Source organism: Rana temporaria, chromosome 3 (genome assembly GCF_905171775.1).
Source record: "Rana temporaria chromosome 3, aRanTem1.1, whole genome shotgun sequence".
NCBI lineage: Eukaryota > Metazoa > Chordata > Amphibia > Anura > Ranidae > Rana > Rana temporaria.
The window spans coordinates 190,840,386-190,855,143 of NC_053491.1; the positions used below are offsets into that span (position 1 = coordinate 190,840,386).

The 14,758-nt window shown below is 41.0% G+C and overlaps 1 protein-coding gene across 1 annotated transcript in view; it reads right to left on the reverse strand.

Annotated features, from left to right (window-relative positions):
* The window catches only part of LGR5 (leucine rich repeat containing G protein-coupled receptor 5), a 227,346-nt gene that overhangs the window by 26,376 nt on the left and 186,212 nt on the right, over positions 1–14,758 (reverse strand). Inside the window, exons 10-11 of the mRNA XM_040343997.1 lie at positions 12,617–12,685; positions 12,455–12,526 (exon numbers count right to left, since the gene is read on the reverse strand). Of these exons, the coding sequence (XP_040199931.1) occupies positions 12,455–12,526; positions 12,617–12,685 (141 nt within the window). The remainder of the gene's footprint in view (positions 1–12,454; positions 12,527–12,616; positions 12,686–14,758) is intronic.

Sequence of the window (14,758 nt, forward strand, 5' to 3'; positions counted from 1 at the left end):
TTGCGTAACTTAGGTCGGGCGTAACGTATCTCATTTACGTTACGCCGCCGCAAGTTTTTCAGGCAAGTGCTTTATTCACAAAGAACTTGCCTGTAAAGTTGCGGCGGCATAGCTTACATCACCCGGCGCAAGCCCGCCTAATTCAAATTAGGCGGGTAGGGGGCGTGTAGCCTTTAAATTAAGCTTGTTCCCGTGCCGAATGTACTGCGCATGCGCCGTCTGTAAAATATCCCAGGGTGCATTGCGTCGCAAGGACATCATTGGTTTCGACGTGAACGTAAATGGCGTCCAGCCCCATTCACAGACGACTTACGCAAACAACGTAAATTTATAAATTTCGATGCGGGAACGACGGCCATACTTAACATTTATTGCGCCTCATATACCCAGGGGCAACTTTCCGCCGGGACAAGCCTAACGTAAACGTCGTAACTTTACTGCGTCGGCCTCGCGTACGTTCGTGAATTTGCGTAAATAGCTAATTTGCATACTCGACAGGGAAAACGACGTAGGCGACACCTAGCGGACAAAAAAAAATTGCATTTAAGATCCGACGGCGTAAGAGCCTTACGCCTGTCAGATCTAATGGATATCTATGCGTAACTGATTCTAAGAATCAGTCGCATAGATACGACGGCCCAGATTAGGACTTACGACGGTGTACATGGCGTTGCGCCGTCGTAAGCTCTTTGAGAATCTGGGCCTAAAGCCCCGTACACACGGCCGAGGAACTCGACGTGCCAAACACATTGAGTTCCTCGGCGTGTTCAGTCCTGGAGCCGCCGAGGAGCTCGGCGGGCTGAGTTCTCCCATAGAACATGTTCTCTATTTCCTCGCCGAGGTCCTCGTCGGCTTCCTCGGCCGAAAGTGTACACACGGCCGGGTTTCTCGGCAGAATTCAGCTCTGAACCGAGTTTCTGGCTGAATTCTGCCGAGAAACTTGGTCGTGTGTACAGGGCCTTAGAGTGTATTATTTGGTAACCCCCCTCCCCCCTTTGTTACACAGCGCAGACATCACCACTTTTTCACCACCAAAAGAAAGCTCTATTTGTGTGAAAAAAATTATCAAAATTTAGTTTGGGTACAGTGTTGCACGACCGTGCAATTATCATTCAAAATGTAAAAGCGCTGAAAATTGGCCTGGACAGGAAGGGGGGGGGGGGGGGAAGTGCCATGTATTGAAGGGGTCAAGCATGAACATTTGGTGATATTTAACTTATGCTTACGTATACAAACTCACACAGAACTACTAAGCATTTTGGGTTAAAATGTTTGTATATGTTTAAAATATAGCACATTTATGCCTATATTAGGATGTGTAAAGCAGTTATTAAAATTGAATATGTAATATAAAAACGTGTATCTTGGTATGCTAATCTGTGAAGAAGTGAAATTCAAGTTGGTAATTCAATACAGAGAAATGAGAAGCAGCCAATGAAATCCCATCCTGCAGAAACTCCCACTGACTTAGGTGAAAAGCATTCTGTGCTTCATCGGCATCTTCAAAGAGTATTACATTTCCCCTTAAGTGCTCTAATGCTACCTTGCATCACAGAAAATTTACTATAGCAAATAAATAAATATGAGTATTCCCAATTAATCATAGTTTTAGGAGACTGGATATGAGCCAGGTAACAATTTAACACACATCTGGACTGCGTTTACATTGGACATGCTCAATAACCACACTCAGTTGTCATATCAGTGAATGGTTTCAGGTGAATAATGTGAACTTTAGTGTATTGCTTCATGGTTACCTGTTTTTTTTTTAATTCAAACACAGATCTACATTTTTTGTACATGAAACTTTAACGCATGTAGGAAATGGAATATACAAAGACATGAACATCATTGTGCCTGTGTAGTTTCCCTTGGTGGCTGGAGACTTTCCATGAACACTGCTCTTGGTGAGCTTTTTTGATTCAGACCCCATATTAATTGGGGTCACAGCTTGAGCCTCAGTCAGTGATTAGACCACTGCAATAGCACCTCTTGCTGCCCTATATAGCTCCACCTCTGTGTGCAGCAATTTTTCATTTGAACTCTAGGCCATTTTTTTTAGGATAGCGCCAATAAGTATACCATTGTTTCAAAGTTCTTACAAGCTATGGTATTGTCTATTTCTGAGTGAGTGACATTAAACCATTAGGCCATGTTTCTCATGGTTTGGCCTTGTTTTGAGCTTCTCCACCCAAAATTCATCATTCATATATTTTGAAATCAACATAACTAGTCAAATTTTAACAAGTTCTTGATTTTATATTGTCTTTCATTTGCTATCCACTAGGCAATAATCGCTATATAACCAATTTGAGACTTTTTAGCGTTAACTTGGTAACTTAGGACACAAGGTTACTCTGAGAACCAAGGGCCAGATTCACAGTGGAGATACGACGGAGTATCTCAGATACTCCGTCGTATCTCTCAGAGTATCTATGCGACTGATTCATAGAATCAGTTACGCATAGATATCCCTAAGATCCGACAGGTGTAATTGTTTTACACTGTCGGATCTTAGGGTGCAGTACCGCGGCCGCCGCTGGGGGGAGTTTGCGTCGTAAACCAGCGTCGGGTATGCAAATTAGGAGTTACGGCGATTCACAACGGATTTTCGCGTTCGCTACGTCGCCGCTAGTCTAGTTTCCCGTCACAAAGTTAGTCGTCGTTTTTGGTGCCTTAACTTTACACAGCAAACGTATTGCTGTTTAAAGTATGGCCGTCGTTCCCGCGTCGAAATTTAAAAAATAACGTAGTTTGCGTAAGCCGTCCGGGAATACGGAATTACGCTACGCGCGTCGCCGTTCAAAAAAATGACGTCACGGCGCGCAAAGCACGGCGGGAATTTCGAAACGGAGCATGCGCAGTAGGTCCGGCGCGGGAGCGCGCCTAATTTAAATTACACGGGCTTACGCCGAAGGCCGCCGGCGTAGGTTTTCATTGCAAGTGCTCTGTGAATCAGGCACTTGCGATGAAAACTTGCGGCGGTGTAACGTATCTACGATACGTTACGCCGTCGCTAGTCTACGTAAATCTGGCCCCCAAGTACCTTGAATAGACTGAAATTCTCACTTGCCAATCATTTTATCAAAACTTTTTGTACAAGAAATGGAAAAAAATATGTTTTTCACCCATGTGTAGGAGCCAGAAAAAATGACTGGTGCTTATTGATCATTTTAATAAAATGCCTCTATTGTAATTTTCTAGTAGATCTGCCTGTCTATGGCCAGCTTTAGCCCTGTTTTGTATGTTACTCGCATGTTTCATTGCTAAATACAATACTTTTTGGAAGGGTTTGAATTTTCCTTATACAATACTATAAAATGGAACATTAGGGAATAACAAGGTATGTTCATAAAACATGACATCTGGACAATAGACAAACAATGGAAAGAGAAAACTTTTGTGCTATAGCTATTCTGGCTGTATTTTTACTAATCTTCCTAAGTGTTTATGGAGATAGACAAACTTCTATCAACAGCGTGATGGTAAAAGTCCAAACACTAATGACAGAGTAAAATAACGAATATAATAAATATAATCAGAATCTGCACCTAATAATTTTCTCCTTGTAAATGCTCCACATTGTTGGCTCGCGTAGTATCACAATGTGCCCAACATTTCAGTGTGAAGGTTTGTTTCATATTTAGAACATCAACTTGGATCCTGCCCATTGCACATGGAACAAAGTTATAGACCAAACAACCAAGAAGAGTCTATAACTACCACTGTTTTTCCCTTCAAACAAACAAAAAATGTACGTAGAATATTTGTGGATGGTTTACAGCACTCACAGTGGTAATAAAGCAATAAATTGCAAACAGTGTTAATACACCAAATGTCAAATGGAAAAACATCAGATATATTCACCATGATCTAATAGCTGCCATCATAAATTATAATATTTTTTTCCCTGGAGCATTTTAAAAGAAAATAAACCAGTGCACAGACTGAGAGTTTCCAGCTAACTCATGCATGTCTCATTCTTATCAAATGCCGTTTGTAATGATAGATGCACATACTGTACTCTCTTTCTTCTTTCCAGTCCCAGAGTATAAAGTGACTTATCTACAGGTCGTGGTTTATACTCCTAGTAACAGGATAAACTATAATCTCAGAAAATTGTTTCATTGTTTTTGTAGGTTAACTGAACAACTAATGTAGTACAAAATAGTAAGTTTGGCCAGCCAATTATTGTATACAGACTCCCACTGTACTGTCACAAGAAGGCAGGTTCATGCACCCAGTGGCTTCTTTTTCTGCTGTGCTGAGCAATGTGTCACATTGCCCTCGATATTTTCTGTGCTCAGAATAATACTGTAAACTGTAACTGAACCTGCCAGTGCCCTCTCCAAATAGATTTTTATTTTTGTGTAGACAAGTGCCCTTCAAGCATATACATACAGTACTACAATAAGCACTGCAGGACAAATTATGTCAAAACAGGGGCATGTGGCATGTTACTCCAGAGGATGCTTAGCTTAGTAGACAGAGTACAAAACAAGCCAAGGCACACTCGGGTGGTGGCTTGTAATATGAACTACCTTATCTAAACACTAGCATGCAAGGGTCAAATAGTGCTTTCATTACAGAAAAACATTTTTTTTGTATTTACTGTAAATCATTTTTCTCAAAGTTCACCTATGGACACAGGAAGATAGTATTTCTTTAGACATTTGGGCCAAACTGTCACCTTTAGGAGACACTAGCAACAAACAACGTTAAGCCAATTTAACCCTGCCTTCAGCTGCCATACCTCAGTTTGTAGGAAACAGTACTCATGTTAGGAACATCGTGCAGCAACTACTCATGCGAGAGCGCACACTCATGCACACACCACGGTGCATGTGTGCACACCCACAGATCCTGGCACCCGGTGGCTTATTTAAAGCTAAGGTATGCCTAGTCTCATTGCTGGATTGTCTTCGGATCTGATCCCTGCATTCTGTATTCCTGAAAACCTGCTGATTTTGCCACTGATCCGGCTACATCTGATGTGTCTCTTTGGATTCCCTTTACATGCTATGTCTGCTACTGATTCATGTTGCCAACCCTGGCCTGCACTTTTGACTAAGCTTCTGCCTACTGCACTACCAGCATGTTTCCGACCCTTGCCTGTCTCTGACCTAGATTGTGATTATCTGCCTATCTGCCTAGCAGTTACGGAACTCAGCTTGTGACTTTACTGCTTGCTTCTACTCATCCAACCTCAGCATTTCCAATTTCAAGTATTCTGAACCAACTTTTTGGCACCGGTACCCTTCCATTGCCCTAGCAGTGCCTATCTTTACCACCAGGGGTGCTTGAACAGGAATTATGCAAGAGGCCACCCTCATTATTCCGGGCTCCACAGTCAGGTATGTGATAACTCAATAAACTTAAAAAAGCTTTTATAGTAATTACAAACATCTTATTTTCTTTAGCATACATTAAAGGACACAGAAAGATAGTAATTATTTAGCCATTTGGAATGTGCCACAACAGTCTAACTGAGGGGTGAACAACAACCACTAAAATACTCAACGAATGTGGAATCTTGCTAAAAGGTGATCGGAGGAAACAAATAACCTAGCAAAGGCCAAGTTAAAAAGGGGACCAAGGCAAATATGGAAATTGCCATGATTAAAAAAAGGAGGCAAAGGATCAACCGTGTGTTTCAGACCAGGACAGGTAATCACTACTAAATGGAAACTGCTACCTGAAAAATTATGGACCTCAACTGCAGAGGACCAACAAACATCCACCATGAAGACAAAAGGTGGAATGGTAACAAACTACCTAAACAAAAGAAACCATTAAGCCACCCGCTAAGGTGGTCAACAAAAAATTGAGTTACCGGGGAATAGTCCAAGGCTATAATGCCTAACTGACTAAATGGAAAGGAAGGTTGTATAAACAAGGTATGTCCAAACAAAAAGACCAACCAGGTAACAGCAAGAAGCCTAGGTTTATACTCCTAGTAACCTTAACCAAACAAAACAACTAAACAGGTAATGGCCATTGGATTACGCAGACACTTCTAACTAGTTCAGGGAGCTAGGGGTCAATAATATGAACAATTTGCCTGATAGATACAAAATCTCTCAAGAGATATGTAAGGGGGTGACAGTCTTCGAAATGGAGAGATAGAAGAAACCACAAATTTGAAAAGAGAGGGGTAGAAATCCTAAATCCATTCAAAAAGAGAGGGCGAGGTGATCCACAACATCAATATTTAAAGGGGTGACTGAATGAGGAAAGTAAGAAAGAGACCTTTCAACTCACACCCAAAGGTCTATCAGTTTATTAAATATATTTTTCTCCCATCTTCCACGCTCGCAACCTCCTGGGACAAGTCACATGTCCCCAGGCTGTGGGTTCATTTAGAAAGCACAGCGCGACTCAGGCCCCGTACACACGACCGAGTTTCCCAGCAGAATTCAGCCAGAGGAAGCCACTATATTCATGGAAGCCAAAATGGTGCACCTAGTACTGGAAAGAAATTCAAAATATAACTTGCATTGGACTATATTACATTACTCCACGCCACTATATTTATGGAAGCCAAAATGGTGCACCTAGTACTGGAAAGAAATTCAAAATAGAACATGCATTGGACTATATTACATTACTCCACGCCACTATATTCATGGAAGCCAAAATGGTGCACCTAGTACTAGAAAGAAATTCAAAATAGAACCTGCATTGGACTATATTACATTACTCCACGCCACTATATTCATGGAAGCCAAAATGGTGCACCTAGTACTGGAAAGAAATTCAAAATAGAACTTAACGCAATGAAAATCTAACCACTGACATACTGTAGATTAATATGTGTGAGATAGGTCTGAGAATGCAGGTAAGGGGAACACCATCTCAGGCCTCGTACACACGACCGAGTTTCTCGGCAAAAACCAGCAAGAAACTTGCTGGGAGATATTTTTTTGCGAGGAAACCGGTCGTGTGTACATTTTCCTTCGAGGAAACTGTCGAGAAACGCGACGAGCCAAAAAGATAGCATGTTTTCTATTTTCTTGACGGGAATGGAGAAAATTGGCTTGTCAAGTTCCTCGACAGCCTAACAAGGAACTCGACGAGGAAAACGATGTGTTTTGCCTGCCGAGTTCCTCGGTCGTGTGTACGAGGCTTCAGTATTGCAAAGCCAGCTAAGCCTGGGAACATACTGAGTGACTGCGTGCCCAGATTCCTGGGCAGTCTTCACCAGTGAATCTTTGTCCTTAGTGAATGCTAATTGGAAATCTGAATAGAAGACAACATGACTGCACTGTGTACAGAAAAAGAAAATGTCATGGTATGTAGAAAACACTTTTGCAGTCAATGATTTTCATAAACAATGAGCTGCAGACAAACAATATGCCTCCAGCAAATGAGCAGTAGTTGAGTGCTCTGCCTCATGTGCTGCTGCCTTTCCCTCTTGTAATTAATTGGAAGATAGAGCAAACGTTGTCCTTTCATGGCTGCACTCAATATTCCTTGGACCATTCACTACCTTTGAACCGTAACTTAACAAGCTCAGACAGATTCCATAAAAAGATCTCCCGCCCTCTGCTAAAACATTGCATGCTCTGAGCTGGGTGAAGAATTTAATGTAGGGCAGATATGCCAGCAAAATGAAAACTGTTAAATTCCTTTCTAAAGTGTACAGATAATGTGCACTGAAATCGGACCCTCTCCTTCTCCCATAAGACTCTGTGCTCACAACATGAACGGCCAAGCAAACAATGAGATCAAAACAAGTGTCAGTTTCGTGGCAAGCTCAGCTCTGGTTCACATGATTTATTGTTTTTATTGGTAGCAAATACTTTTCCTTTAATAATGGTTTTCTGAATGTTTTTTAATAATCATATATACTAATTATTCAAACTTTTTTTATCTTTTCTTTGGTCAAAAATGTTTGAATGTTATAAGCAGCACATGGTTTTGTAATGACTGACAGAGAAATCTTTGGAAAGATTGCAAATACAGTAAAACATTGGATTACAAGCATTATTTGTTCTGGAAACATGCTTGTATTCCAAAGCACTCGTATATCAAAGCAGCACATTTCCGTATAACAATTAATGGAAACTCAGATTATTCGTTCCACAGTCATTTATTCATAAGTCCTTCAGTTTATAGTCCATATAAAAAGATTATAGCAATGTGATGATTTGTGTAACCATAAAATGTCCATCCACAAATGGAAGCCTCCACAAGGGGATTAGAAACAAAATCCAGCAGGAGCTACAGAGTATAAAAGAGAAGAGAGGTCCTCTAAGTGTAGCAATATGATTACATTTAATGAAGGTACAACATTTAGCAACTCACATGGTTGATGATTAAAAGAGGCACATCTAGGTATGCAGGGATCTGGGGTAAAGCTGTCCACATAGACCGTCCTCCGCACCGCCGGCTCTCACTGTTGTCAGTCTGCAATCGTGAACAGGAAGACTACCATGCAGTATAGCGATCTGAAAGCGAGACTTGAATCGCTCGAGTAACGCAGCGTGAATGGGATGATGTCGATGGCGGTGTGGGGGATGGTCTATGTGGACAACTTTACCCCGGATGCCTTCATACTTAGATGTGTCTGTTTTAATCATCAACCATGTGAGTTGCTAAATATTGTACCTTCATTAAATGTTACCATATTGCTACATTTAGAGGACCTCTCTTCTCTTTTATACTCAGTTGTGACGTGACGCTACTTGTATATCAAGACATCGCCTGTTTATCAAGTTAAAATTTATAAAAAAAATTAGCTTGTCTTGCAAAACGCTGTCAGACCAAGTTACTCTCAATCCAAGGTTTTACTGTACTGCATATTGAAAGATTTACAAATACATTGTAATTTGTAAATATACATATGCCTTAAAGTGATTGTAAACGACCACAATGTAAAACAACCCATTCAGTTTAAAATAGAAATGAAAGGCAAACATTTGTATAATTATATATATAAAAAAAACATAAAAAAAAACTTTTTACCCCTTTTTATAAATGATCACAATACCTGTTTCATCTATTCTTAGCTGCATCAGAGCTGGGAGGGGGAGAAGCAGCAGCACACTGAGCTTCCTAGTGAATGGCTGTGCAGCATGGGGGGGGGGGGGGGTGTTAGGACAAGTCTGATCATTGGAGGAGAGCAGGCTGGGTTCTCTGAATAGCAAGAGAACTGACCACAGTGTGTTCTCCTGCTTAGTGTGGTCATTTTTTTTTATAGGAAAGCAGAGGGACCGGTAGGGACACCAGGGATTTCACATAAAGGAAGCAATACAAAGAGAACAGGATACTTTCTCATACAAGTACATGATACAGCAGGGACATATCAAGTAGATGATGTGTTAGGGTAACAAACCCTTTAAGTTATATATTACAGTCAATATTAGGTTTAACAAGCCAACTGTAGGTTATCCTGGTAATAAATCTATACGATCTGTCATTATAAGAGCCCCGGGCCTAGTATTCTGCTTGTAGATGTCTGATATTTACACTAAAGGCAATGAGAGGGCTTGAACTATGCCATTTACCATCCAATATAGCCAAACGACCAAGCTGCGATTTTACATGAATCCTGTGTCTAAAGTGAGGTTCCAGTCAGTATTTTTTTTTTGCTTGTATTTGACTAGCTAGCTCAGTGACACTGGAGAGCAGAATGAAGGGATACTATGCTCATAAAAGGAAAACAACAGCAGCGGAGGTCTGTCAAACTATGCACCCCACGTTAAAAATGCTGGGGCCGCACTTTCTAATAATCCCCCAAGTTTTTTTTCCCCCGGGCCTCCCTCTCTATTTCCTTTGTTGGACCGGGGTAACTTTTTAATTGTCCTACTTATATGTTTCAGTAACGTTAATAGATAGATTTGTTCCAATTTACGTTTTTTTTTGGTATGTGTTTCTTGTTCTGATGCTTTGTTTCCAATGCATTTGCTATGTATGTTCCAATGGAAACTGCCTTTCTTTCCTAAATAAAAAACTCTGAGAAAAAAAAAATGCCAGGGTCATGAAGCAAAGCACTGTAGCTGGTGCATGTATACAGCCCTGCCTAATGCCTTGTACACACAATAGGTTTGTCTAATGAAAACGGTCTGATGGATTTTTCCATCAGTTATCCAATGAAGCTGACTGATGATTAGTCGTGCCTACACACCATCAGTTAAATAACCGATCGTGTCAGAACGCGGTGACGTAAAACACAACGACGTGCTGAAAAAAACGAAGTTCAATGCTTCCAAGCATGCGTCGACTTGATTCTGAGAATGCGTGGATTTTTAACCGGTGGAAGTACCCACAGACGATCGTTTTTTTCTATAGGTTTTTTATCCATCAGATAATTTTAAAACAAGTTCCTATTTTTTTAACCTATGGATAAATAACCAATGGGGCCCACACACGATCGGTTTGGTCTGATGAAAACGGTCCATCAGACCGTTTTCATCAGACTAACCTATCGTGTGTACGCAGCATAACTGTACTCTTACAATTCAGGAAAGTGGTAAAATTGCAGATCAGCTGTTTTTATCGCCCCCTGGTCGCCCATCTGAAATAGCCCTGAGGCCCCGTACACACGAGAGAATCCATCCGCTGGAATTGATCCGCGGACCGGGTCCAGCGGATAGATCCCCTGGTGTGTACAATCCAGCGGATCTGTTTCCGCGGATTTTTATCCCCTGGGATGGATTTCAAGCGGATAAAAATTTGAAGACATGCTTTCAAATCTATCCGCTTGAATCCATCCCAACGGATTGATCCGCTGGTCTGTACAGACTCACCGGATCAATCCGTCCGAATAGATCCCCCGCATGCGTCGTAATGATTCGACGCATGCGTGGAATTCATTATATGACAGCGTCGCGCACGTCGCCGTGTCATCATCGCGGCGACGGCGCGACACGTCATCGCGATGGGATTTCGATCCTATGGTGAGTACACTCCATCGGATCCAAATCCGTGGAAATCCTCGAGATCCGTTGGACCGTATCCGCGGATAAATCCTCTTGTGTGTACTAGGCCTAAGAGAAGCCTGGAGTCCCAGGACAGATGATATTTCCATCTTATTAACTTGCACTTTTTACTTTTAGAAGTCAAGGTCAGCTGTCCTCTGGTAAGTGAATTTTATGTTGTTTCTGGTAGAAATATTTATATCTTCCTTTAAAATTTTCAATTCTTTACATTTAAAAAAGGTATACTATATAAGATCTAGATACAGACCATTTTCACCAGACAGGCCTATCATCATAAAATGGTATGCTAGATTTGAATTAAGTATAAACATTCATGCTCTTTCAAATATCACCTATTAATTATGTTTATTCTCATCTAACACCTAAAATCTATGGGCCAGATCCACAAAGCGGCCGGCGTAGTGTATCTCAGTTACACTACGCCGCCGTAACTTACAGCGTATTTCCCGTATTCTCAAAGAATTTGTGCCGTAAGTTACGGCGGCGTAGTGTAACTGTGTCGGCGTAAGGGCGCACAATTCAAATGGATGAGATGGGGGAGTGTTTTATGGTAATACGTCTTGACCCGACGTAAATGACGTTTTTTCTGAACGGCGCATGCGCCGTCCGTGGGGGTATCCCAGTGCGCATGCTCGAAATTAACCCGCAACAAGCCAATGCTTACGACGTGAACGTCATTCTACGCAAAGCCCTATTCGCGAACGACTTACGCAAACAACGTAAATTTTCAAAATTCGACGCAGGAACGAAGTCCATACTTAACATAGGATACGCCTCATATAGCAGGGGTAACTATACGCCGAAAAAAGCCTTACGGAAACGATGTAAAAAAATGCGCCGGCCGGACGTACGTTCGTGGATCGCCGTATCTAGCTAATTTGCATAGTCAACGCGGAAATCGACGGAAACGCCACCTAACGGCCAGCGGAAATATGCACCTTAGTTCCGACGGCGTACTAAGACGTACGCCAGTCGGATCTAGCACAGCTTCAGGCGTATCTTGTTTTGTGGATACAAAACAAAGATACGCCGGAGCAAACTAGAAGTTACGCGACATATCAATAGATACGCCAGCGTAAACGCTTCGTGGATCTGGCCCTATACCTTTACGTAAGTTTAACAACCCAAGCTACCCCCCTAAAATCTATTTCTAATACTAAACACCAACATCTTTCAACATTTAAATTTAAACCGTAAACTAAGCAAAACATTTTTTAAATAAAAATAATGTATAAAAACTTGTTGTCTTCACTAAGCATAATTTAATCCCAAATTACCACATAAACAATTGGCCTGATACATTTCTTGATATGAGAATTTCAGTGCCCAAATCTAAATGCTGCACAGAAAGTATTGCAGTGCTGAAAAATAACGATCTGTCATCGCTGGACATATTGGTTGCCAAGTAAACACTGAATGAGCAAGACAAATGTTGGATGATGGCAGGCATAAAACAATCTAATCTGCTAGAAAATCAGCTCAGTGATACAACAGTACATAGTAACACTTACAGCACTTGAAGGTTAGGCAATTGATCACAGATAACATTGGGAAGACTGACCAGTTGCGCTCCTGTCAAAGTTCTGTAAAATAAAAAAAAGTCAATCTATTTTAATCACATCATATATACAGTAGAGTGGCACTAATATTGAACACAATTGCTGAGCACTTACAGACTTTCCAGGCTTGTGGTTCCAGTGAGATCAGGAAACTCAGTGATTTGAGAGGCTCCGTTAAGAATTCTACAAGAAAAAGTATATAAATTCAAGTGCCGATTCTTTAACAAAATGCAGGCAAATCAAGGAAAAATGGTTACATTAAATATTTTATTGAAAATGGCTATATTATGTTGGCAGGTTTTCTCACAAACATAAACTCTTATGAATAGGGCGATTAAAGCTGAGAAGCAAGCTGAATAAAGCTTAGATTATTTTGCTGCCATTAACAAAACCATAATTTCCAAAAATGTTAAGAAAAATAGATATTCTTGTTAGATGACGATAGCAGTCTACCAAGGGTTTTAGACCCGGTTCACACTGGGGCGACTCGTCAGGCGACACAGCCGCCTGACAAGTCGCGTCCCATTGTAGTGAATGGAACCGTTCTAATAGGAGTGACGCAAGTCGCTCCGACTTAGAAAAAGGTTCCTGTATGACTTTGGGGGCGATTCGGGGCGACTTGCATTGACTTCAATACTGAAGTCATTTTGCAAGTTGCCTCTCAAGACGCCTTGAGATCGCCTTGCCGAGTCCCCCCCAAAGTCGTGTCGCCTGTGTGTGAACCGGCTCTTATCATTTGGATATAAATAAACAGGTGCTCCTGTATATAATAACCTCAGATTTCACACAAGTACAAGTACATTTACATCCGGCCATAATCTACAGATTGCATCTAGCCTCTTAGTAATGTCTAAAAACCCAGAGCTCTTACAAGATGTGTTGGATCGTTCTTCAGAGAGCATTTGACAGGTGGCGAGGAGGCATTATATTGCCTTTATCTGTTACCAACACCATTACTGCACTGTAAATATATAAACAAATTTATCGAGAACTGCTTGCCTCCTCCTTTACTGTTTGGCCTCATGGAAATTCCTCCTTCTGTGTCCCACACCTCCATTTTCACAAGAAAATTTTATTGGTTGCTGACATCTTCTTCTTTGTTCTGTGATGGCCCACCATGACAATGCTAATGCATATGCAGTATGGCAGCAGGGCACCTTGTTATTAAACAATACCAAGCTGTACTAGATGCATGTGCCAGAATTCTTTCGGTGCATAGCTTTATGAGATCTGGCACATGCATCGTATGTGGTCTGGTGCTTGTGATCTGCTGCATGCTAAGTATTGTTTAGTACAAGCCTCCCAAAATCGTATGGCACAAGGGCAAGACCAGGTGAGATTTTCCTGAAGCACTGGCGACGGAGACTCCCAAGGGTGCACTGGGTATATCACCAGTGCTTCAGTAAAATTTGGAAGAAGAAAAAAAATGCAAGTTTACCAAAAATGTTTTGTTTAATAAATTACTTATCTTTGGGCATGCATCATAAATGTTTTTTGTTTGAGAGGGTAGAGGTCTGGTTTAACCACTTGAGGATTTAGAATTTATAACATACATCCTAAAACACTTCAACATTTTTTTTAGATTGCATTCCTTATGCCGCGTACAGACAGTCGTTTTTTGTGATGAAAAAAAACGACGTTTTTGAAAACGTAATTTAAAATGACCGTGTGTGGGGAAAACGTCGTTTTATATCTTCTGAAAAACGACAAAAAAAAAATTCGAACATGCTCGAATTTTTTGTGTCGTTTTTCAAAACGTTGTTTTTTGTGTCAATGAAAATGATAGTGTGTGGGCAAAACAACGTTTCAAAACGACGTTTTCAAACCCGCGCATGCTCAGAAGCAAGTTATGAAGCTAGCTTCAATGGAAAAGAGTGCCGTCGTACGTGCTGAACGTAACCGCGCTTTGCTAGAGCATTTAAAAAAACGATGGTGTGTAGGCAACGTCGTTTTTGAAAATGAAGTTTCAAAAACGTTGTTTTATTTCATGATTCAAAACGTCGTTTTTTTTATCACAAAAAACGACCGTCTGTACGCGGCATTACATCCAGGTGTTCTTCCCTTGCCACTGCCTACCCTGTTGCTAATACTCAAAATTATTGGTTAATTAAATGTCAAAATACAGCAGCTGCTGTGTAAAATTACACTTTTAACTAGTCCGCTGGAGTCATGGTTTATTAAATAAACTGAATGAATGTATTGTTTCATTGTATTTGTTATTTCATTCCTATGTAAATCAAAGGTGTGATCTGCATA